Source organism: Leuresthes tenuis, unplaced genomic scaffold (genome assembly GCF_036924035.1).
Source record: "Leuresthes tenuis unplaced genomic scaffold, fLeuTen1.0.hap1 SCAF_12, whole genome shotgun sequence".
Lineage (NCBI taxonomy): Eukaryota > Metazoa > Chordata > Actinopteri > Atheriniformes > Atherinopsidae > Leuresthes > Leuresthes tenuis.
This window is the reverse complement of record NW_027325366.1, coordinates 16,557,243-16,582,432: the sequence shown is the minus strand read 5'-3', so window position 1 is coordinate 16,582,432 and position 25,190 is coordinate 16,557,243. Positions and strand designations below refer to the sequence as shown.

General features: G+C 44.3%; 1 protein-coding gene across 1 annotated transcript; it reads right to left on the bottom strand.

Annotated features, from left to right (window-relative positions):
- Window positions 1-589: 589 nt before the first annotated feature.
- On the bottom strand, window positions 590-21,984 carry dcbld2 (discoidin, CUB and LCCL domain containing 2). Its single transcript, XM_072396675.1, has 15 exons — window positions 21,632-21,984; window positions 17,255-17,479; window positions 15,887-16,024; window positions 11,786-11,837; window positions 11,638-11,710; window positions 7,699-7,832; window positions 7,554-7,594; window positions 7,060-7,275; window positions 5,957-6,081; window positions 4,875-5,022; window positions 4,644-4,778; window positions 4,466-4,559; window positions 4,324-4,373; window positions 4,094-4,228; window positions 590-2,767 (listed from the first exon to the last, which is right to left on the bottom strand). Exons 1-15 carry the CDS (start codon window positions 21,732-21,734, stop codon window positions 2,349-2,351), a joined length of 2,088 nt encoding a protein of 695 aa, XP_072252776.1. The 5' UTR covers window positions 21,735-21,984; the 3' UTR covers window positions 590-2,348.
- Window positions 21,985-25,190: the final 3,206 nt, after the last annotated feature.

Below are 25,190 nucleotides of genomic sequence, written 5' to 3'. Positions count from 1 at the left end.
GAGAGTGGAGGAAAACTTATTCTAATGACCCACGTGTGATGGCTTTTATTGACAATGATGCTCAGAACAGCCGTTTGTGAAATCTGTGTGTGCTGTGCTGCATTTGAATCTGACCCCAGTCAGATCTGAGATACGTCCTTTTCCAACTTCAACCCCCTCTCAGCTTAACAAGGTTCTAAACTGAATGAAATCACCCAAAAGTATCGAAGTAACAGCCAAAAGAACTGGTCTAATGTTCCAGGATTCAGGGAAAGGTGCTTCGGTGCCTCCTTTATCGTCTCCTTTAGCTTAGGAGACACTGCACTGTCCTTAAGGAATTTCCTAATTCCTTGCGATTGCAACTTTCAGAACGAGAGTTTTCATCCATTTGTAGCAAAATACCGAAAGCACTTTTTTGCTAACTATTATTTTGATGCTGCAGACCCACATCGCAGCTTAGTGCGAGTGGCGTTCGATTCTTGTTGCAGCACGATTCTCTTTTCCTAAGATTCATCTGATTATCTGTTTTCCCCTCAATCTCACGGCTACATGGGGCCGATTTCTTTTGATTATTTAACCAGCTCTGTTGGTTTCCTTTTTTTCCAACCAAAACCCAGCGTAGGACCCACTTAAAGGTCCAGTCCGCAGTAAAAACCGCCGGGTGTCGCAACAGAATCTTGGTGAAAAACAAACAGCTCTGAAACCAAAACTAAGCCTCCAAACAGGTCGGATCTGGTTTTTATTGGCATCTTTTCAGCTAAAGAACATTGTCTGTTTAACGAGGGAAAGTTTGGCAGAGATTCGCCACTTCATAGCAAAAGCACTGATTCCTGAAGGATTTAAGGTACTGTTTTTGGGTTTGTTCGTGTGATGTTATTTATTTTTGTAATTGACTTTCTGGCATGATCCAGCTGAATTTGCGGTGTAATTGTTCAGAAAAAAGGGCTGCAGACTGCAATAAAACCCTTTCCTTTAGAAAGAATCTTTATTTCTCTTTGTACAATCAGCGAGGCACACCCAGCCACGAAGCATCAGACCTCGGTACATCCGTCTCCTCGGCGACTGAACGCGCCCGGCGGCGCAGCCGTTTGAACGCGCGCCCCCGGGCTGCGGGTGAGGTCGACGCCCGGTCCGTCCGCCACCCGCACTCCTGCCACCCCAGTGTTTGGTCAGATCAGTACCACGGGTGCGCGGGAGGGAAACGCGGGTTACCGGCGCTACAGACGCTGTCCTACAACTAATTAAGCCGCGGTCAAAACACACCAAGACTGAAATATCGAAACAGCTTAACGCACATACAGACATTTATGCACATGGATACAATTAAGGAATAAGGAACGAGTCACATCTAAATGCATGAGAACAGATTCAAACACCCATTTTGGGACACGAGACAAACCACCATGATCGGGACAACCATCATCACAGCTGTAACATTTACGCACCTACCACGTTGTACCTTTCTTATGAGAGACTTTGAAAAAATTAGAATAAAATAAAACTGCTTTTCCTAAATTAAGACTGCTTTGATGTTCACTTGGATCTGTCGTGAATCAACAGAACCTTTTGGTCTCCAATGCTATCAGATGTTTTCTCTTTTTGACTGTCCCGATCGGCTCCGACCACTTCAAATGCAACTTGCAGTTCAAAAGCTTAACGTCAGCCATGACAGTGCATGCCCCCGCCTTTCTGTTGATCCGCTAACGGAGGGGGGGGCGGAGGTGGGGTCGCTCCTTAATCAGCAGGATGTGAAATAAAAAATAAATATATCAGTAAATCATTTTTTGAGTTTTTCAGGATCGCAGAGGTGGAATTACTAGAACTATACAAAATTTCAAGTCTTGCTTCTTTAAAATCCACCTAAGACCATAACGTACCGTGGCAAGAGTTTTCTTAAACGAGGAACCTTTTGATGGCAAATTCAGTAAGAAAAAAAAGAAGAAGAAAAAAAACCCTTTGGCGTGATGATGAGCGGAAATCATCTGGTATGGTTCAGAATGTAACAGTAACGACGGTAGAATGGAAATCACAGCTTCACAGGATGTAAGACCTACAAATCACAGAACGGGAACAAAAGTCTTTTATCAAATAGTAGTCAGCTTTCTCCGTTTCATCTCACAACCTGGCACCAACACATTCATCTTTGGGGTTTCAGTGATTAGGACTGTAATGGCACTACACGAGCAGTTTGCGGCCCGGCAGAAGCGTTCAGGCAATACAGACATCTCCAGACGAATCTAAAGCTAAAGGCAGTGTTCATTCAAGACTTGAGCCCAGGCTCACTCCTCGTCCAGCAACCCTCTCTCTCTTTGTCCACCGGGTTGTGTTGGTAGTGAAGGGCAGATTAAAGCCATGTGCATCTGGACTCTTCAGCTCTGTCCGGCTTGCATTTGAGTGCTCCTCTGAGGTACCTGATAGGTCAGATCCTCTGTAGGCGTGACCTGTCCAGTGGCATTTTTAGGCGTGTCATACGCCGACCTCCCAGACCGGCCGCCGTCCGTCTGTGTGAGCAGCGGGCTGGCGCCAGCGTTCAAGAAGCTACACACGGCGGAGGGCTGGTTCAAAGCGGAGCCGCCCGACTGGTGGCAGCCCATGTCGACCACGATCGGAGTAGCGTACTCGGATCCTGAAGATGGCAGCGGCTCGGCATAGGCGTGGTATACGTCCGGTGAGATGGGGGCGTCGTACAAGTCCGGATCAGAGTATCCTGGGCCGGGCCTCTCATCCGGTTTGAAGGTCGACCGTGCGCCTAATGTCGTCACTCCACTCACCAGAGGCTGGGCATATTCTGGAAAGAAACCATACCCGCAACTAGTAAGGTTCCTACTGCTGTCACTGGGCATTCTTTTCACTCAAGTTAGTCATTAAAAGGCTAAATCTGCTCCACCCAGGTGTGACAAATAGAGCTGTACATTAAATCATGGCATTGTTAATAAAAAGACCCCAATTGTAAAAACGTTCTTTGATTTATAATTTAATTTGGTCTTCGTGACACCTGCCTTGTAATTCTACCTCAACAAATACAACAAACAAGCATAGCCATGGTCTCTAATTTGGCACATTTGAGAACATTTCATTGTTTTTCTTTCATCTGGCTTAAACGCACAACTCCCAAACGGCCTTACCTGTACAGAACCAGCAGGGAAGTCGCCTCAAACCCTAGTTATACTATAATTGTACACCATCACACAAATGAATGGAATGTCATCAATGCAGCCTGTGTCAAACAGAGCTCCATTGTTGTACAAAGGTGCCACACAGGTGGGGCTGGTTGTGTGTGAACTGGGGTTCATCCACAGCCGTAAACATGCCCTGACAAATACACCAAAAAAACATCTGCATCCAGCTGCGATGGGGAAATTACTGTATACATGCTAAGTACAGTTTCAGTAGGAATAAATGCTTTTGGAGCACACAGAGGATGAGGAATTCTTTCTCGTCCAGGGTGCTTCCTTCCCTGCGTGTCCCAGCCCCTTTTATCCAATCAGGAAAAACTGATGATTCATCCACCTGCCTTTAACAGCACAGCTGAACGGTCATTCAGGGGTCTGATCTGAGCGGCTTGCCTTTGTTGGCCTTTTTGTTCTGTATAATTAGAAGGCCTGTGGAGTATCTGACTACCATCAGTCTTTGAACTGTTTCATGCTATTCCACTGATCAAAAGTTGGCAGACGCAATGTACAAAGAAACAAACGATATGAGAAAGACAAACATCGCTGTTACGATAGGACCCGAATTCTACGTCATGACCAGCAGGGGGCATCTCCTGGGGTTAGAGAGAGAGAGGTCTATGAGAAAATGACTATTTGTGCCAACAAATGAGGTGCGGGAGTAGTAAAGATGACTGAACATTATCACAGTAGAAATGCCTCTGTTAGTGTTTTATAAGGACAGAAATTCATCATTTTTGCCTGTTCTTACAAATGGGGAGTTTATTTGGACATCTTTAAAATCACAGTAATCTTCACAACTCATGCTCTTACCTTTAATTTAGAAGTCTTCAGAAATTCTGCTGAACCACAGCTAACCATCTAACAAACGCCTTTAAGTTTCAAGTCAAGTGGGTGTTTTTTACTGCTCACTTAGAGCACCTGCTCACTCCAACAGCTCGTACCTGCAGGTTCAGCATGCAGGCTTGGCACAGCGCCTCTCCCCGTCAGCCGACCGACTTCACTCCTGCTGTACCGCACCGAGTCCTCCGTCTCCACCATCTTGGAGGGCAGCAGCTGCTTCATGCTCTTCCACCAATCTGCGGCATTTGAACAGAGCCGTGCGCACAACGGCAAAAAGGAAACTCAGAACGCATTCAGACAAGCTGGCGTATACTGCAGTGAGATGACGTACCTGTGCGATCCCAGTGAGGAAGATCGTACGTCCCTTCCGAGCTCTTTTTTCTGTGAGGAGAGGAAAGTTGAGTGACGATGGTGCCAAGTAACGTTTTACCTTTTGTTTTTTTCCAGTGTTGTGGTGTGAAAAGAGTGCATACTTGTTCCTACAGTGCCAGGCACAAACCACAATCAAGATCAGAACTGTCAGAACCATAACCAATACAGGTACCAGAACCGCTGCCAGCACCACAGCTGAAAGCAGAAATATTACAGTCAACACCAAATGACGGACGTCTCCATTTGGGATCAAACCGCTTCCTTTTCTCTCTGATGTACCTTGGCCAGTGTGAGGAGGCATAGTGGTGTTTCTGATGTCTGGGGTATGTGTGGTTTGGCCAAGATGAGGAGGGAGATCTGTGCCTCCAGGAGGTGGGGTGTAGCGAGACGGGGGAAAGGTCCTCAGCCTCGGCACTGTCCCCAAAGGAAATAAGGACAAAAAAAAAAAATGTTGTGATCCTTGAAATTTCAACCGGTCATTTAAGCTGTCGATACACAGACTTCATTTACCTGAGGGAGGCTGGCAGCCAAGCAGCTCCATCTTCAGCGCTATTCTCTGGTGCCACGAGATGGGATTTATCCTTACAAACCGGGCCTCAATTGGAGGAATGAAGTTATTCCTCACCTCATGTAAGTAGTTGATGTTACCTTGAAAAACCTACCAGAAAATGAGCACAAATAGTCTTATTTGTGCCAGATTATTTATGCCAGATTTAAACCAAACTATAAACCAGAAAGGGCAATACTAATAGTAATACTGGAGGACACAGTGGCTGGACCACAGTTTGAGGACCCTCACTTTTCACGATCAAACGAACAAAGAAGTTACTATTTATTTATTTAATTTAGAAAGGGTGTGGTCAAGTTAAACAAAAAGGACATCAGTTTATTCGAGAATAAAGTGAGGCCCGCTCGTACTTCTGATAGCTACCATTAAGTTTGCCGTTCAATTCGATACATAATTGACTTTTAATGTCAGCAAATAAAACTTTATTCGCATCAAGCACTCGCCATCTGATAGCTGCAGAGTAGAGGGCTGGATTGGGTCCAAAAAAAAAAAAAAAAAAAAAAAAAAAAAACACTGCCAGATCGGGATGTAGCCTAGCGACAGTTAGTCAATAAATGATGTGAAAAGGAAGCTCAAAGAAGGTCTTTCAAATGAAACTCGACTCTTGCGAATTCGTACTCCTAGGTAGCTATTTTTGAAAAGCTGGGATTCTGAAATGACAGCCTCTGGTTCTACAGGAACCACTTGCTCAATCTGGCGAGCTCCTGACTGCTTTCCTCCACACAATCGGAGAGCACGACACTCCCAGCAGAGAGCAGCTCAAGCCTAACAGCTCAGTCATTCAATCCATATCCATTCATTATTAATGCCCAAGTGTCCTGACTTGCCTACCACAGCACTTAACTGAAACCACTGACTGCTCTCGCTTCCTGCCATAAACATCTATTAGTCAATACCAGTTGCTATGGAGACAATCCGAGTGTCCCAACGGCTCTATGAAGTGGCATTTTTATCCGTCCACACTCGAAAGCTAGTGACAGAATTCTTGAGAAAGTCAGGTTTATTGATTTGGTGTTTGTTTTACCTTGTCTTGTGTGGAATTGGCTTCCCTGTAGACGTACCACTGCTTCAAGTCATTGCTGTGCAGGACCTGGTAGGCAGAAACATAGTACTGGTACTCCCTCAGGGTAGAACCTGTAGTGACGATGCCTGGATGGATAGAGAGAGGAAACGACAACATCATGACAATCCGCCTCGACTGAAAGCTCAAACACAGCTACAGTTGTGTCCGAAACTGTTTCTTCTTCTTTTTTTTTGCTTGAGTGAAGATGCTGAGCTCCGATTCTTCAAGGTAACATCGTCTTCACCAGCGACTCTAAAGCAAACGTGTTTTAAGCCAGCAGTCCTCTCAATTCTGACCTCAAACAAGCTCAGAGCTATCCACACACTGTCCGCTACATAAACATGAAATTTAATTGGTTACAGTGACGGTGTCGAGTCTTCAGCAAGGATCAGCAGAAGTCTAAATGGTATTCAACAACAAGACGCTTAAAAATAGGTTAGGAAATACCTGAAGGCTCCACAAATATAGAAATTAGAGACTGGAACTCCAGAAATATGATTTTATGATATTTATGTGCATAAACTAGTAGTCAAAATTTTGACAACAATGATTGTTGCTGTTGCCCATCTACGTGAATTCTCTCAAAAATTCAAATGGAGTTTTAAAATAGCCCCTTTCAACGATCTGTTGTGCTTTTTTGGCGAAGAAAACCTGACGCCCTCGTTTCTCCTCACCCATGCCAGACAGAAAGCGGCTCAGCCCCGCGTCACTGTGTCCTGACATACGTCGAGCTCAGTGATGACAGCACCGTTGGTACGAGTGACCTCACTTCCTGGCTCAGAAGCGTATCAGCGGCAGATCAACTTTGACCCCTTGTTCTGCCTCTTTGCTAAATAGGCTAATAACTTCCAACACCAGCCTTGAATAAAGGAAAAACTCTTTTGCACTTATGATGCCCTCACAGAAGTTGTTAAAAAAAAGAAAAGAAAAAAAAGCTGTATCCCAGTTGCACTATGGGGGAGGCACCCCAGTCATGAGATTTCATAGTCCGACTATCCAGGTTATAGATGGGGGTTGTAGTTTAACATCAGTAAGTGGTAAATAATAATCTCAGGATTGTATACCTGTGATCCTCTTCTCCCTCTTGAAATCGACCTGCAGCCACTGCTGCCGGTCGCTCTGCGCAGGTGCCCAGGGTCGCCCCGACCGTTTAAGCCGGGCCCCTGATGGCCCCCACACACTGTGCTGACCAGTGTGGACGTTCCAATCCCACACGGACGAAGCACTGAGCTGAGTGTCTGCAACGACACCGGACTCCAAGCCCAGCGTCCCGTAACAGCCTGCGAGCACACAGAGCAGAAATACAAAAATGCTTTTGAACCCAAATGAGATTAAACTGAACTTTAGGTACTGGCCCACAATTACATTTTAAGGGAGACTCACAAATTCCTAACTCAGTCCAGAAGTACAATTTATATACAATAGAATTCAACATTAGCTGAAATAGCTAGCAATTAATTCTAGGGTTTTGAAATGTGCCTATAAAAAATGATAAAGTAGTTAATTCTACAGGACTTCCAAAGGCATAACTTTCATCAATATCAGTTCAAAAACTCACCGTTTGTCTTGAAGGTGAAGAGGCTGTTTGACAAAGTTCCTCTAAAGAAAAAAAAAAAAAAGAAAGTTCAAATGACTGAGTAAACATCGGCAAATTGACCCGAGTGGAGCTGGTTTCTTTGTGCTGCATTGTCTGAATCTCTCACCCAGTGGAAGTGACGTTGTTAGCCAGTGTGCCATCGTAGTGATGGATGCCTTTACTGCTGACCACGCTGATCCTCCCTCCCACAGCGTTGGACAGGACACCTGCGTGGACAGCTGCCACACACAGAGAAGACGACTGCAGGATAAGAAGGGAGAGACTGAACTGAGAGACTGTGGTTTTGTACCTTTGTAGTTCCACAAACAATCGGTACCAGGAACCACGCGTGATGAGCTGTGACGAGCACGCAAATTAAGGCCGACAACAGACTGGAAGCAATCCTTTGTCTGAAACCTATTCTCGGAGTAGAAAACAATGTGGGTTTTGACTATTTTCCTGGAAACAAAATGGACAAACTATGGCTTTCTTGTGCTGTACCTGGAAACAACTCGCAGACCCACACACTCTCTCTTCTCAGACTAATAAGGAGGTCCTAAAGTTGTGATAATGGCATTTTCTGCCAATACTCGCTGCACAACGCTGCACACACCTCTGTGATATATTGGACCAGCTGGGTTTCCACTCCCTGACCAAGCGAATCTCAAATGATCTTTAAAAAGCCGCAAAGAAGCAAAAGAGAGATTTGACTGTGACTGTTTTTGAGGTGAATAAACTTGGCTGTGTAGTGACGACAGAGGGGATCGGTCTAGGCTATTTTGCTCGTGGTTGTAACAAACTGGGGAAAAAACAACAACTGCGGTGGACATCCACGTGAAAATGGTCAAAGTGACTTTTCAGCAATTATTTTCATTTTTGAACATATCTGCGAAGAAGTTTATCGTTTGCCGGTTCAGACCAAAAAACAGTTGGTGAGGCACGTCATAGTAATGTGTCCCTACTGCTTCTCTTCATTGGCTCCCAGTTAAATTCTGAATAGAATTTAAAATTCTCACATGTAAAGCTCTTAATGACCGAGCTCCAGCATATCTTAAAGATCTCATTGTTCGATATTTTTCCCCAACAGAGCACTTTGCTCCCAGACTGCAGGTTAACTGGTGGTTCCCAGAGTTTCTAAAAGCAGAATGGGAGGCGGAGGCAGACCTTCGGTTATCAGGCCCCTCTGTTGTGGAACCAGCTGTCAGTATATGTCCGGGAAGTAGACACCCTCTCTAACTTTGAAGATTAGGCTTAGAACTTTCCTTTTTGACAAAGCTTATAGTTAGGGGTGGCTCAGGTGACCCTGAAACATCCCATAGTGATTCTGCTATAGGCCTAGATTGCTGGGGGGCTCCTATGACACACCTTTTTCTTCACTTTGTTCTCTTTTTTTCCCCTCATATGACATGACATTTGTCATTAACTTGTGTTTCTCTTTCACAGCAGGGAACTTTTGAACGGTGTTACGGTGTTAGTTGTCCCCTTTTTTCTGTCCTCTCAAACCCCAGCCGCATTTGTTGCGATTTAGCGCTTTATAGATCAACTGAATTCAATTGAATCTCACTGTCAGCCGATTGAGTGATAAGAAATCTGAGAACATTTTTTTTTTTTTTTTAAAAATCACACCAATAATTCGGAAAATATCATTTCTTCAGTCACTTGTTCAATACAAAAAGGCCCTTTTAAGTGTGTTTTCTGCCTCTAATACTGCCTTTTAAAACCTTAAACGCCCCAAAATTACCTAAATTAAGAGAGAACAAGATGGATCTAAGGCACACTTCTAGCAAAAAGTTGAAAAGACAAAAAAATATCTAACAACATGGCCAGGGCTACAGCTCTTGCGTGATGGCATCAACAGTTCTCCTCAGAGTGTAATTTATAGCCAAGTGAATTAAAGAAGAGGCAAATGGTTGAAGCTTCTTAACTACTCTGATTAAACGAATAAACGAGTCTCTGCCAGAAAAAGTGCGAAAGTGTCAGAAACAGCAGATCGTGCCCAAGAACATTTCGAATTAAATTAAAAAGCTATTTTCAGGATAAATACCCTCGATTTATTTATACGGGCAGAGTGTGATATATGACATCCTCTGCCTGGGGTTTGATAGATCCGAGCCGACCGCTGTGTGTGGCTGTCGTGCTCCGGGCAGAGCTGGAAACTCGGGAGACTCATCGACCACAATTTAAACTGGAACAAATCTGCATGTTTTAAATTAGATTTGGGAATGACCAAACTCGGCGGGTAAGTTTGAGCGTTAATCATTTGTACTGCTGCCACTTCGCCGCTGATATGCTTCAGGACCTGACTCACGGCAGTCTTGTGACTTTGGACAGTGTGTTTTTATGCTGTTGATTGCATTTTTGCACACAAAAAAAACCCCAAAAAACAACAAAGAGCATGTTTGCTGACATAGTGCACGTGGGGTCAAACTCCCATTTCCAAAATGACTTTCCAGAAAAGGCCTCATCTGTATTTATTATTGCGTCAAGAGGTGCGTTCTCTGATTAAATGATTGATCCCTGATCAATCGCTTTAAACCCTGCCATGAACACAGCTGTGCATCAGGACCAGGGACTGCTGAGGTTGAGATATTTGGCACAGGAAGAGCTCTGTTCCTAAAAACATTATCAAGGGAAGTTCCTGTGATGGAAAACCAGCCAGTAAGTGGTAATCTTCATAAATGGTGCAGCTGGTACTGCGCCACTGTAAATTCAATTTATTTGAAAACGAGGGGGGTGGGGGGGCTGTTTTACAGTCCGATCGTTTCAACCTTCAGACTCCAGCAGATAAAAGCCGATGAGTCAGGATGATGTCACCTCTGCTGCACAGAGAAAGCTGAGAGGCACTGATGGGAATGACTCACTGTCAGCCACATTCCTGTCCCAACTTGCAACCGCATCACCGAAAAAAAAAAGCTGACAAAACCTGGTTCCACTCTGACGACGCGCTCCCTCCGATGAGCAGCTGGTGGAGAGACGCGAGACTTTATTACCGGGAAAGAAGGCCCACACTGGAATCCCCAGCTTAGAAATTGTGGGAATACTGGTGACCCGCGGAGTGACAATGCACATGCATTCATGCACGTGCACTTGCACGGCAGTAAAAGGCTGCCGCAAGCGATCAACACTCACCCGGTGACTCTTAAACGCCCCCCCGCCAAAAAACAAAAAAAACACGCCACATCCTGAAGAGAGCCTTAGCAAACCACTAACACAAAGCACTGCTCCAAACCACAGCACCCTGCCTCCAACAGAGGAAACCGCACTCACACACACGCGAAGAGACGGATGTGGAGATAATAAAAAAAAATTTTAAAAGATAAAGGCCGAACAAAGTATAAGATACTGAGGTGGACTAAGAAGAAAAGGAAAAAGATCTGGGCAGGGCAACAGATCCAGATGAAACGCTGCATCCGTGAGCTCCAACAGTTACACACTCCAACAGACAAACATGAATGAGGAGCATTGCACACAAAGGTTTTCTCCAACGTCTCAATCCCACTGACTCACTCTCGAGCTTTCTACCTCTCCAAAAAACACACGGCTCCGCTCACCCTCTCGCAGCTGGATTGGATTACCGGGTTATTATTTTCAGCCAAACTATTATCTCACCTCCCTTTCACCCACTGACCCTGCCCCTCCTCTGTTCCTGTGAGGCGCCTCACTCCCCGAAGCACACCCCCACGCTCCTCCCTGTCCTCCCATCTGCCAGCAACACCCCTCCACTCCCTCCTTCCTCCCACCAATCCTCCAGCTCGGAAGAGGAGGTCATCGGCGAGAGACTCAGCGCACCCGTGACCTCACGCACAGCAGGGGGTGCTGTGAGGTCATCGGTCCAAGACACGCGCACCGCAGACAGGGAGGGGGGGGGGAGCTTTGCATGGGAACGGAATGGCAGCAAAAAAAACAAAAAACGAAATAATAGATAAAGGGCATGAAATCATGTGTAAGCAAACGCTGACGATGTGGTGGCTTGTGTGGGTTAAAAACGAGGACCAGACACAAAGAGACCGCCGGAGGCCATGACTCGCCTCAGAGTGCAACACGGCAGAGAATGACCACAACTCACCTCTCTATACCCATTAGGTACAGTTCCAGAAATCTCCTCCATGGAAGTCAAGCAGCCCGCGGGACAGTACTTACTAAGGAGGGAAAGACACGCGATGAATACCTGACAGTCGGTGCACAAAAACTGACACAAAGCAAGCGTTGTTTACCTGAACTCCGCCTCAGGGAAATCCGTTCCTTTGTCCAGGCAGGTGATCAGATCTGTGGAGCAAAACACACACACACACCAAAAAAAAAGGAAAAAAAGAATCAGAACTGGTTTCTCTGCACGTTTCTGCAAAAACAGTCACCCCCCCTTTTTTTCCTCGGCGTTCCTCTGCCTTCCATCCGGCTTTTAAAAGACAAGGAACGACCCTCAAAACAAACCAGACGCTTGCACAAGACTGGAACTTCTTTGGTTAACTCAAGAATGTCATCAAATAGTTAAATATACCAAAATATCAGGCTGGACACACAGGAAATTCACATTTATGGAGGGCGAGTCTCATTTTCTGTCAACTGTTGATTAATCAATTAAGTATTTCGTGACAAAACGTTTTCTGGGCAAAGACAAAGACACCCAGTCTCCTCCCGCTGCATCTCCACCCAACTTAAGCTTAAATCACGCTGCATTCGCCTGTGTGGGAGGAGCATGTTCATGTTCCAGTCTGACAATCTGACTTCTAATTGGCGTTCTTCAACTTTTCACCAGTCTGAAGGTGGAAATTCCAATTTCCCATTTGTCATGAATGCACCATCAGAACAGCGCTGCCATTACAAGAAGAAGAAGAAAAAAAAACATGGAACACATTATAACATAGAACATAAACTATTGGCCATAGAGGCAACAATTCTTCACCTTTCCCGCTAGACACTTAAAACACAGTCAAGCAAAATGGCGTCACAGTGAAATAAATCATCAATAATATTGAAACGTCAAGGTTATTCGTGACATCAGAGGGAAAGTCTGGGAATCACCAAAGATGTTAGCATTCCTCCTCTGAGCACAAGGAAAATAGAAGGGTTTTTGGCCTGGACAAAAGAGGCCGGTGGCACCACTCGACTGCAACCTTTTCTGAATTCCTGCTGCTATTTTGGCTTTGAAGCAATCACACAAGCCCCAAAGGTTTTTCCCCCAAATCACTCAGATATTCAGTCCACCACAAAAAAAACAAACAAGAGACAATAAATACAGCTAGCTTTCACATTTAAGGAGCCCGAATCAGTGATTTTTGAGCATCGTGACTGAATAAGTCTTTCCAAGGCAACTCTGAAACACATCAAAGCCCCATTGCATGAAACCGCGTGTCTCCGGGTGTGCGTTGGGCGATGACGTGAGCGCTTTAGCGATGACACACACCGCTCGCGTCTCCCTGGAGGATGAGGCCTGCCAAGTGCTTCATGTAAACCTCTGTGGTGATGGTCAGTCTCTCCGAGTCTTTCCCACATGAACATTTACAAAAACATTTATCTTGAAAACCAACCAGTGAGTCAGGCTGAATAATACCCCCAAACCACCTCAAGTCGCCATGGTTACCGATTGACTTTGCGGCGAAGACTTTCCGCCCACGCTCACCTGTGCGATCGGCTACATGACAAGCGAGCACATGCATCCACTCAGTTGTGGGAAAGGGGAGCTGAGAGCAGCGATGACTTGGTTTGCTTCCCGGTGTGATTCAGTTCAGCCGGCGTTACAAAATGACTGCTCTGCTCCTCACCCGTCAGTTTTTCTCAATCATGCTCACAAAAGAGAACCTCCTCAAACTGAGCAATGACATTCTTATTAATGACCCAATTAAGCTATTTTAAAAGACTTCAAAATCAGTTAGAGTGGCTCATTTGTAACAAGACAAAGCACTAGGTCAGCTTTTTCTTTTTATTCTATGACTATGATTTGCCTAAAGTACACTACTTTAACATCAAGATCACTCTTACAAATAAAGATCTGCTCAAAAATTGCATTGTGGGAACTTTAGCTTATCATGACAACATGTTAAGACTTTATCCATATTAACCAAGCAGCTGTGATGCAACACAAATTACAGATTTAACTGCTGATAAAACATCATTGTCAACGGCATCAAAGGGGAGGGCGTTTACACTTTATATTAATTTACCCATATTCCTTTGAGGTAAAGGCAAAAGGCCAAAGATCAGACTAACACTAAAAAATAATAACCGCACACACACCAAAATTGCTGAGAGGCTACGTTCCCACAATGAGAACTGGGTCAAAATCCAAATCCAGGTAAGGTTTCTAAACCTGAAAGCTCTCTGAAGTAGTGCATCTATTTGGAAACTCTGACGTTACCGCAGTCAGAGTCGAGCATGTGCAAATATCTCAAAGGTTTCTGAGGCATCATTTCACACATTTGCCAAACGTTTACATTTCTTTAGACTGTGGTGGAAGTGCATATAACCAGCGGTATAAAAGGGAGCTTTAGGGTCCTTGAAAAAAAAAAAAGTCCCATTTAAAAACGGTAAACTTCCGTAACTATCAACTCGTCTCCTTTTCTCCTTTTGCTTTTCACAGGAGGAAAGCTTTTAATGAAGAAAAGCTCAGCGCTGCCCAAACCAGCCGTTACCAAACAGTGGTGTGAAAACACCGCAGGCCACTGACCTGACGGAGGATTCTCACCTGCGGGCGTAACAAAGCGTCTCTGCGGCAGCGCTGCAGTCTTGCACACCGTGTGCACGAAAAGCAAGCTGCAGATATCGTGAACTGAACGCAAAGCGACGGTGCAGGTTTGCACGTGGCTCACAGAAGGTGAGGTCTGTGTCAAACGGGTGTTTCGCTCGCTCTGAACAGATGAGCGACCACGCCACACAACAGTTTTGTTTTGAGTCCCTTCGGCTTCTTCTGGCGTTGACAGTTCCAGCTGGGACGCGCCGCTGGAGGCTTTTCCGTCGTTCAGACATAAAACTGCTCCAATAGGAGGCACTGAGTGTAAAAGACGAACGCCATTCAGGCCTGACGTAATAATTCAAAGTGATGATGAGTTTTTAAAGTTAAGACTATTTTCATCTACAAACAGGACTTTGATTTACTCACTTCTTCCTGGTCTTCTGGCGTCCCAGCTGTCTTCAGAACTGTGAGTTTGGGGGGGGTAAAACTAATCATTTGAACCGATGCCTACAACCATGATCAGCCTGCAGATGGAATTCCTGATATGTGGCCGATGAGAATACAGCATTCGCAGCAGAGCGGCTCCTTATCTCTGCTTTTTGTTTTAATGCATTCTCAATGGTAAGCAAACACATTTGGCTTCAAGCGCAGCTGCCACACACAGCTTCAGACCCGTTCAACTCCAGTCATCCTTAACGCGCGCTTATTTTTCCTTTTTATTAACTGTAGGCTTGCAGGAAAACGGGAAATTTATACCACAAGTTGGCCATGAAGTCAACTGAAAAGGATATTGTCACAGCATGGAAGATCAATGCATTTTAGAAGGAGTGTATGTTCTTAAGGATTCTTCTCAGTTCATTTCAAAACCGGAGAAAACCTACCAAAAACCAACATGCATAGGGTGAAGCAAACAGAGAACAGTCTGACCTTAGCTGAATGTATTAAACAATAACATGGCATGAGCCACCTATGAGCTAAAAAGAGAAGCACATGCTACAAAAAACCCGATCCTCACACGTAACATCAACGCAGCTCTAAGGGCGACGGAAAGGTTTGAGGGTTAGTCGCTGCGTTTTTTGTTCAGACAACAACTAGACGGATGGATGGACAAGACGTCTTCTAAAGCCTGCCAGTCACCGAATCATCCAACTATCACTTTGTAAAGTCACTTTGAGATCTCCAGCTTTCACAAGTTCATGTTTCAACATGAAGAAAAAAGAAAAAAAACATCCTTGCACAAGGAGAAACCTGGCTGGTATCAACAGTTTCAGCCTTATAAAGACCCAGGCACGCACGTTGCTCAATCTATTTGATAGCACACGAAGCTGATACTGAGATATGAAGTGAGATGCGAAGAAACGGTGACCAGCTGCCAGCTTTTAGACAAGCCAAAAGCGTTAAAGATCTGTGTTCCGTCTTTCCAGGACGATAGAATTACTCCAGAATCAAAAAAAAAAAAAAAAAGGACAGGGGAGCAGAAAGAAACAGCCACGACAAACACAATGGCTTGCCACCTCTGAAGCAACCCTTATCCCCCTCCAGGGCCAAAACAGGAACGCAACCACACTCAAAACCGAGCTCTCCTAATTAAATAACATCCCCTGCAGGCCGAGCAGATGATCAACAGTGAGCTCAGAGCGCCTACCTGCATGCTCGGTGGTGGAGTACGACAGGTAGAATCCACGGCCGGTGCGGTGTGTCCCGCTCATGAACTGGACAGTGACTTGGTTGGCCGAGGACTCAATCAGCTCGTCGATCTTCAGGTCCAAACCGCAGTACTTCACTGTTCCACAGCAGCAGAGGGGAAAAAGACGAGAAAACAAGAGAAATCCGCTGAGAGACACAAACCGGCTTGATGTTTCGGTCTTTTTCAGAATGTTAACTTAAACCCCAAAGCTTTTTTTCCTCTCTTATTTGACTGTGCTTTAAACACTAACATGACTAAATGGACCAAATTTACTGCAGTGATACGACGAGTCTCTGAAACTCTAATGTAGTCTCTATAATCAATTGCTCTCCAGTGCGTCACGTTTGAGTCTTGATGAATTGACGAAGTTGATAGCGCCATAGCATATTCATTCGTTTTTATACTGCTCAAACAACTGTAGACCTCCTTGTAAACCCTGTGTAATCATCCTAGAGGAAACCTCTCCCATCAGGGCACAAACGTTTGGAGGACAACTATGTATTGATTTGTAGCAACCTCTCCCTGAAGGACTCTTTTTTTTTCCTGGTTGTAAATGCACACATCAGCAACTGCATCCAATTAGATCCATAATGGCTCCTATTATTCAAATCCAGGTCACTAATGCTTGCATACTGAGTGACCTCTGCACCCAACTATCCAAACTCAATCAATGCAGCCACTACTTAATAATTAGGCCAACGTTTCCTACTGTAGTTAAGCTGGAATTTTGTGCCTCACTTGGAAGTTACTTTCCTGCTAAATGGCTGAATGTGAACCTATCATAGCACCCACGTGAACTTTGTTCCAGGGGATCAGTAGAGCACAACAAATGAACACAACACTCAAGTCCTGCTGACGTACTGCATTACAGAGGAATCTGATTACTAGTTTTCTCCATCAAATGCAAATTGCACCAGATTTGCAAGAAAATGGTTTAAAATGGCCTCAGAAATGCTTGACAGCCTGTTTCTACAGGACCAAGTTTCTTATTTGTGTATAAACATGGAAAGTTAATGAACACCTGCGTCAAAAGATTTGGAGAGAGCTCAGAGCTAAGTCGTGTTCGAACCAAACTAGCTCATGCTACATGCCGTCTGGCTAATTCCGACAGTAAAATGCTGTTTGTCACTAAGGAGGACGATTAAACAGCATTTAAATATGGGTATGACGCTGCTGTCTTACACTGAAACAAAGTGGCTGGTGCTAACAAACACCAACCTCAGCAAACAGATGACCACGTTTTGATTTTGCAAAGACACACAACCTCAATTTGGGCTTCAAAAACATTCCGAGCTCGGCCTCTGGGGGTCTGCTCGCCACTCTCACCGATCTCACTCCTCTCGGGTCCGACGCCATTGTAGAGGCGGAGGTAGTTGACCTGGCAGTCGCTGTCTTCTACGTCCAACAAAGCGAACCGGAAGTGGATCCGCTTTCCGCGAGGCACGCCGATCTCCCACTCGCACACCGAGTCGTTTGGGTATGTCCTCGGGTACCCCAGAGAGGACAGAGTCCCGCTGCTGGGGCCGAGCACACTGGGGCCACAGCCATCTCCTGCGGGACGAGACAAAAAAATAAATATATATATATTTATATAGTTAGAGACAAAAAGAACAAGTACAATGCAAGAATTGCTTTTTTGGGGGGGGGGGGTTAAGAATGGAAAACGAGTTAAAACTCCAGCACGATCCAAAAGCCCTAAAGTCAGGGCCATCTTGAAAGCTTCAGCTTGAGTTTCTCAAAGCGGTCGGCAGCAGTTTATCAGGCCTGCTTCAGGTCACTGTTTCGTCGCAGCAGTCCGCTTCCTCATTCCGTCTCTTGCCTCGCTGCACGACATCTGATAATATTTAGGGGAAGCCAATACTGCCTTGATCCATCCAGTGTTCCCTGCACCGCTGACTGCTCCCCTGCAGAATATTTCAGTCTCTACTCGGAACAGCTGGGAAGGTGTTCTTTTCATCAAAAGCTGCTGCTCCTCTTTTTCTCTAAAACCACCTGAGTTGCCGAAAAGAGCTCAAATTAAACCTCATCTTTCCAGATGTTGCTCTTTACCCTGCGGATGATACCTTTTGTGATCAGGTTGCAGATAAGACACCTGATGACTCCTCCATGTAGACCCTGGCTGTGTAAAAGCGCTCCTATGGCGACTGAGCCTTCCTGCGGCTCTGTGCAGTCAAGTGGTAGTTTGTCCTTTCTTTTCTGTACCGGACACATGCAGTTTAATCCCTTCCTTTCCAAATTTTGTCTCGACTCCTGCAGTTCTCCTTAACTGCCATACCTCAGCAACATTCCTGTAAGTTTCACGCTGGAAGCCCGCTGGAATATTCTTATATTCGACGCCTGCTTCATAGGTTTTCAAACAGTTAAGATCAAGCTTCCCGAGTCTCACTGAAACATCAAAATAAGCATGAACTCTGAGGTTTAGCATGAGTCAAAACCACTTTCCATCTGTTAAGTGTATTGTGAATAGTCACAATCTCATAAATTCTCAAAACTAATCCCCCGAAAAGTGCTTCCATCGGTTTGCTGAAACACACTATAGACCACCGTCTTGTAAATGGACTTAAGCCAGTTCTTAAAAAGAGGAAACTGTATAGTCAACATCTGAAAAGCATCGATACACAACAGATACTGAAAGAAAACAGAGACAGACTGAAGTGTGACTAGTTTAACTTTATCAAGGGATGCGATAATAGCCACGACAGCATCGGCTGATTTTTACACATGCTAACATCTGGCTTTTGAGAGCAGTGTGAAGGCGTTTAATCAGCATCAGTCCCGCAAAACATCACATTTATTTATTTGTTTTATTTTTAAAAATCGGCTTTGGCTCAGCTCGGGATTGATTGGAACAAAACACGTGGGGAAACGAGCCATTTCTCACTTTGGATGAGGCAGCCGGGACAAAAAAAATGTGGACGTAGCTCACTCTTTGTTTGCATAAATACGCGTTTACCATCCGCAACGTCGGTTTAATCAGTCTTACCTGACGGCAACTCAGTGCGGGGCTGACGTCCATGCAAAAAAATATTAAATAAGCCTTAATATCTCAAAGAGTCGAGCTGATCAGAAACTCTTAATGCGACACAGCCTGCAGGATGCAGTGTGATGTCACATGGTCAGAATCGCAGGCTCGTCCCCTGGGAGTTAGTGGTATACTGATCCTGTAAGTAAGATACAGCAAAACTAATGTACCCAGATTCAAAAAAGCCCGTTTGAACCTGCTACTTTTTCAATGTTTGCATTACAAATAAAAAGGATTTATTGTGCAAATCATCTTGCATTTTCCCAAACTTCCTTTGGAAGTTTCATGCCCGAATATGGGCTGCCAACATAAACTGCAGCCCTTCATGACATGAAGAAGACTTGGATTCATTTTATGAGCAGTAAACTGTGCTAACACCTTCCCGTCATGTGGACATCTGTTGCTGCATCGTTTGGCAGGACTCGTCTGCCAGTGACTGCATGATAAGCAGTTTAAGAACGCTGGTAACTCTGTCCACAGCTGGAAGGTGATCAAAATATGTTGGCGGATTTGTGGTTTCACATCCAATTAGTGTGGTTCAGCTAAAACAAAAACAGTTCAGTCTCTTTTGCTCTTTTAGCGCGACCCGTTTGAGCTGATCTGAGGTCAGGCTAACAGCTTCCTCAGCGGAGACTTCCCCCAGCCTCTATCACAACGTGCCGTGTGACAGTTTTAGTCTCATATTCGTTTTGAGTGCGTCGTTACACGTTTTTCAGTCATGTTTCAGCTTTACTCCAATGTTATCGATTTAACGTTCGAGCAATTCTTTAAAATGACATTAAATGGCCTTAAAGCAACACCAGAGAACTTTGTGGACCTTGAAACTACGTACTTCAGACTAGTTTTTAAAGTACACCAACTTCGATTATGCACATTCCCCAGCCTGAAACTGCCCTAAAGCTCCTAGGAGCTAAGATAGGAGCTCACGACTTTGGTTGCTAACCCCGCTCCACGCAGTTTTGTTATATGGTCGCTTGACATTTTTTGTGGGCTTTTAATAGTGTCTTTGTGACCTCTTCACCATGACAACAAACTCATGTTTTTGGCTGTACATGTGGAGGGCTCAAAGAGATTTTTATCTATAAGAGTGGTGTTAAATCCCACAACTGTAGGGGGAGCCAAAGAGTACAAAGTTGCCCAATTCTCTTGTGTCTCTTTAAATGTTTTGCTCACATACTGTTACTGATACATTTGGCATTCACTAAATAGGCACTTCAATTATTCAAGCAAAAGCAACGTTGACTACAGAACATCAGAAGTAAGGAGCTACAGCTTTGTTTTAGTCACTGTGATGCCAAACTGAATTTCTTTGGGTTTCAGGCTGACAGTCAAACAAGTTTGAAGGCAATTGGTAAATTGTGAGCCACAGTAATGGTATTTCACCATTTTCAGAGGCTTTACAGCTGTACGACAGGGGAATCAATAGTGAAAGTAGCTGTTTGTAGCTGCCTTACTTTGAATAACTGCCAAAGTGAATGGGTTCAGCTGAGTGGTGTTGACTATCTTTTTAAATGGTAAAAACACAGAAAAACTAATTGTATTATTCTTGTCAAATGAGACTATTCTAAGACTCTAATATTCCACGTAAAAATTCCGGTTTTTGTGACCGGTGAGCTCTGACCTGTCAGAGCTGAATTGTGCCTGTTGATGTTGTGGACTCATGGCTCTCAGATAACATTCAGCCAGTCACGCTTCATGGTGCTAAGTGGATGTTCTGTATGCCTGGAGTTATGCAAGAGCTCCTCAGTGGACATTATCCAGATGAACAGGACAAAAACAAAACTGCCTCCCTCACACTGACTCACAAATGTTACTGAACAACTGCACGGTTTCACAACAGGAGCCCACATTACTCTCCTCAAGTTGACTCCGATACTTATACAAACGAGTCAGAGAATACTTTAGTACAATCAGAAATGATCCTCAAACTTTTAACATGCCACCTTTTCATGTTACAGGACAATTTAAAAGACATAACAATCTCTGCCCACGTGTTTAGGACCGTACACCCCCACCAACTGAAACCCCACCCCACCCCCAACTATAGCTACCTGAGTTTAATGCACAGCTTATAAAATAACTACCAATTATTTATGTGAGTGATAAAACAAACTGTCTAAAATACTAAATTGAATGAAAAAAGTTTGCATTCGCTGTGGGTTAGTCTTTTTTTAATAGTGAAATTGGGCTACCTGAAACCAGAAACAAGGCCACGAGCTCTGAAATGAGCTGCCCTTTAGTAAACACAGACCTGGGTAGCCATACTGGCCATTTAAATTTAACAAGCTTACTGGGAAACGCAAAGAAGCAACACATTGTTACTCAGAACATAAAATTAATCATGTAAGGCCGCACGTTAATTCGGCAACCACGTAATCCACCAAGCAGCACGTATTTCTTCATAAACTAAGTTTTAGGTACCGGTCTGTCTGGTTTTCCTTCAACAGTCTTTCTCCTAAAACACCATGACGGGCGGCGGCGAGCGGTGTAAACCAAGCGTGAACTCCACGTACACACGGCCATGTAAGGCAGGTTTAAGTTAGCCGGACAATAACAGTACACTTCGGCATCTTATAAAACGTCTAAACGTTTGGAGTTACACTTTAAACCAGCATGGCTGCGTGTTTTCGTGGTCACACCGGGCTCCCTTCCCGTTGTCACCGCAGCTGTGTGGCACAAACCTGTCTGCGCTCGACAGTCTTCCGTGGTGAGAATGATGAGAATCGACAGGACGAGAACCCCGGCCCCTGTCGGTCCCCTGCCCACCATTACCGCTCTGCCCATAGCAGCCTGCAGTCTGAATGCATAATGCTCGCTTCTGGACCGGCTGCACCGCTTCAACCTGGACCGAGGAAACAAAAAGAAGCAGAAATCCTCGACTCGTTGAGAGCGAATTCACGCGTGCTTTCCTCCTGAGGATGATTCTCTCTTTTTTTCTTTTTTTTTTTTACTTGTCGTTTAACGATCCAGTGGTTTGCGACACGCTCACTATGGAGGAGGTAACTGTTCCACACTCTCACAGCCAATCTGTGCAGCTACTTCCTCCACCGAGGCTCCTCCTTCAGACCTGGAAAAGGGATACACGAGTCCCCCCAAGTTCTCTGATTGATTAAGATTTACCAGCAAGCAGCCCATTCAGATCAGTGCCTGCTACGGTCTTACGGACCCAATAAATACGTTTTGTCCCCTTCTGATAAGTGTTCGTCATTGAGGTTCTTCTAACGGTGATACTGTGAAAAGGTTGCTGCAAATTTACAGTAAATTATTGGTTCCTGGATGCCAGTAAGATACTGTAAAAAGCTTCACAGTTATTACTATGACTGTTTGTTCCCTTACAAAACTATTGGAATATTTTCAATTGACACACAGTTGCATAGTTACTGTATTTAAAGTCACAATACTGTTACTGTTTGTGTTAGTACTGTCATCAGAGTGAGAAAATGTCAAGATTAAACAATTAGCCACAATCCATCCCACTGATGTTGATGCACTGCCTACATCTGTGTGCTCCTATTGAAAAGGCTAACAGAAAAAAGGTTTTACACCAGTATGGTTTGCTAGTTTACAACATTAACCAGTTAGCCCTCAATGCTAACTGCAGCTGAGATTTACAACGATTACTCAAACCTTATTTCCAGAAAGGTTGGTGCTTTTTTTTTTTTTCAAAACCCAACAATCACCTAAATTTGTCATTTATTGATCAATTTGAAACTTTATTGAATAAACAAATGAAACAAATCTATAATTTGATGCCTGCGAAGCATTTAAAAAAGTTGAATGGCTGGAGCCTATCCCAGCTGTCATTGGGCGAGAGGCGGGGGTACACCTGTCCAGTCCATCACAGGGCCACACAGAGACAAACATCCAAGCACACTCACACTCACTCCTAGGGACAATTTAGACACCAACTAGCCGAATATGCATGATTTGGGAGGAAGCCGAAGTACCCACGCACACACAGGGAGAACAAACAAACTTCACACAGAAAGGACCCCTTTCGAACCAGGAACCAGAAACCCTCTTGCTGTGAGGCGACAGTGCTAACCGCCACACCTACCGTGATGTTTTTCAATATCTACAGTGCATAATATTTTGAAAAGATTCGAGGAGCCTGGGAAAATCTCAGTGCATTAAGCCAAAGGACAGAAACAACAGTCCGATGACCTTTGAGCCCTCGTGCCCCCTGTGATCAATACAGACACATGGGCTTGGGAGCAGCTTTAAATGTGAACTTTACGGGCTCATCTCACATGGTCAAAAATGACGGTGGACACATGTTCTGTGGTCAGATGAGTCCATGTTTCAGCTGCTTTCGGGGAAACAGGGATATCTGGCTGTCTATGCGCCAAAGATGACGAAGACCACCCGGGGTGTTATCAGGGAAAGGTGCAAAAGACAGCCTCTGTGGTGTTGTGAGAGGGAATCTGGGACCATGGCGTGGACGGCTTGAATATGTGTGTAATTTAAATGTATATCCACTAAAGGGAACCTCACCTTATCTGTCTTGTAAATAAGATGTAAAATAAGATGTAAGAAAGTAAAGGCTTTAAAGTGACCAACAAGTGAAAGCTATTAGAGGATGCATTTGAAGACTTGCATTGTCTTTTATAATCTAGGCGAGCACAAGAGCAAAAGTGATTGACACACACTGTACTAGAGTAGTAAAACGATCCTGTAGCTTTGTCGCCTCTGGACTTTCTGGGAGTTGCTGAAAATATGTCACTGGAACTCATTCAGCACAAAGATCTTTTTGAGCTAATACAATTTGTTTTCTTCTCCCAAGCTGCCCCCCTCTTTGTTAAGCCATTAATGAGTTGTGTGTTCACCGGAATCCAACAGAAGACACCAGTTGTTGACTGTGGCTGATTAATGACAGGGTGGCACACATCGTCCGTGCAGGTTTTGGCTGGACATTTCAGAACATCTCAGCGGAGACTTAAGAAACATCTACTCATTATTGTTCTGTAATACACCCTCGCCTGGCAAAGAGCTCGAAAGTGATGCAACTGTAGGAGTAACCATTAGTAACATGCAGCAACAAACACAGTTTTTAGCCTGTAGCGTCTGAGTAATATGTCAGAGGATTCGGGATCTAGTTTCTTTTTTACCTCTCTGGATACATGGGGCAGCTTGTGTGTGTGTGCAGTCTACAGGCAGATGCCAGAGAGGGTGTAAGAAAGAATACATAGCCAGACTGTCACTCATGCTGTAACTGTCCACTTTTTCATTCTCTTCTATGCACACCCTGCCTTTCTCTTTTCCATTGTCCATCTGTACCTCTGTGAAACATTTGCAGAAAGGGAATTCACAATATTTTCCCAGTGGCAGGCTTATCGAGGTGCTACTCAAAGGGACATTCTTACAAATTCCCCCCACAAAAGCCCAATGCAGATAACATGGTATGCGGAAGATTTGAAAAATTATAAACAGAGGCTTATTCTAACTTAACCCAGCAGCAGCTGTCTTATCTATCGCCATCCCGATTTGAAGTTGTGACCCTGACCTTCGCTGCTTACTCAGCTCTGATTAACCCAGGTTTGGTAATTGAGCTGAAGGCATTTTTACAACACAAAACAAGATAATCGCACATCCGTTCACACCTTAAATTGGCTGTACGTGAAAGAATAAACACATTAAAACTGTCCAATATGTTGAAATTCTACCATTACGGTTTGTTATGTTGGATTTGATTCAGATTAAAAAAACAGAAAAGAAAACAGTAGTAACTTGGTCAGACACACCTAGACACTTGCCTGTTAAAAAAAAACTCTCTTCCACCAGGCATTATCTGTTCAAAATCATTCTTATTTCTATGAGATTAAGAGGAGTCATAATGAATCGAAAAAAGGACAATTACAGACGTGTCAGACGTGAGTTGATTCATATTAACATGACTTGACTATAGTGACCACAGCTTAAGGGGGATTTGTATTTGATTCTATTGCACTGTGCAATGTGACAAATGCTTTAATCATACACTGATTACAACAAATATCCAACACTTATTGGTTAGAAATGCTGTCTGGACATGCTGCATCTTCACCATTATTTCCCAGAGATGCTGTAATATTATATATACTGTAACGATTTTACTTCACTTAATTTCTTTAGATGCGTTTTATGCATTTGTGCGTTTGTGATTTTGACTAACAGCATCTAGATTTTTGCCATTATTAGCCCACTGTGTGTTCTTGTGTTTTGTTTGTGAAGTTTGTGAAGACACATTCATGTCACTTATCA

Bases quoted from the DNA above. Each gene is read 5' to 3' on its own strand.
- dcbld2 (XM_072396675.1), bottom strand. From the start codon at position 21,734: ATGGGCAGAGCGGTAATGGTGGGCAGGGGACCGACAGGGGCCGGGGTT. The intron at 7,595-7,698 runs GTGAGAGATTCA...TTTTTTCTTTAG, and splicing joins AACAACGTCACTTCCACTGG to AGGAACTTTGTCAAACAGCC. The intron at 6,082-7,059 runs GTATACAATCCT...CTATCCATCCAG, and splicing joins GAGGGAGAAGAGGATCACAG to GCATCGTCACTACAGGTTCT.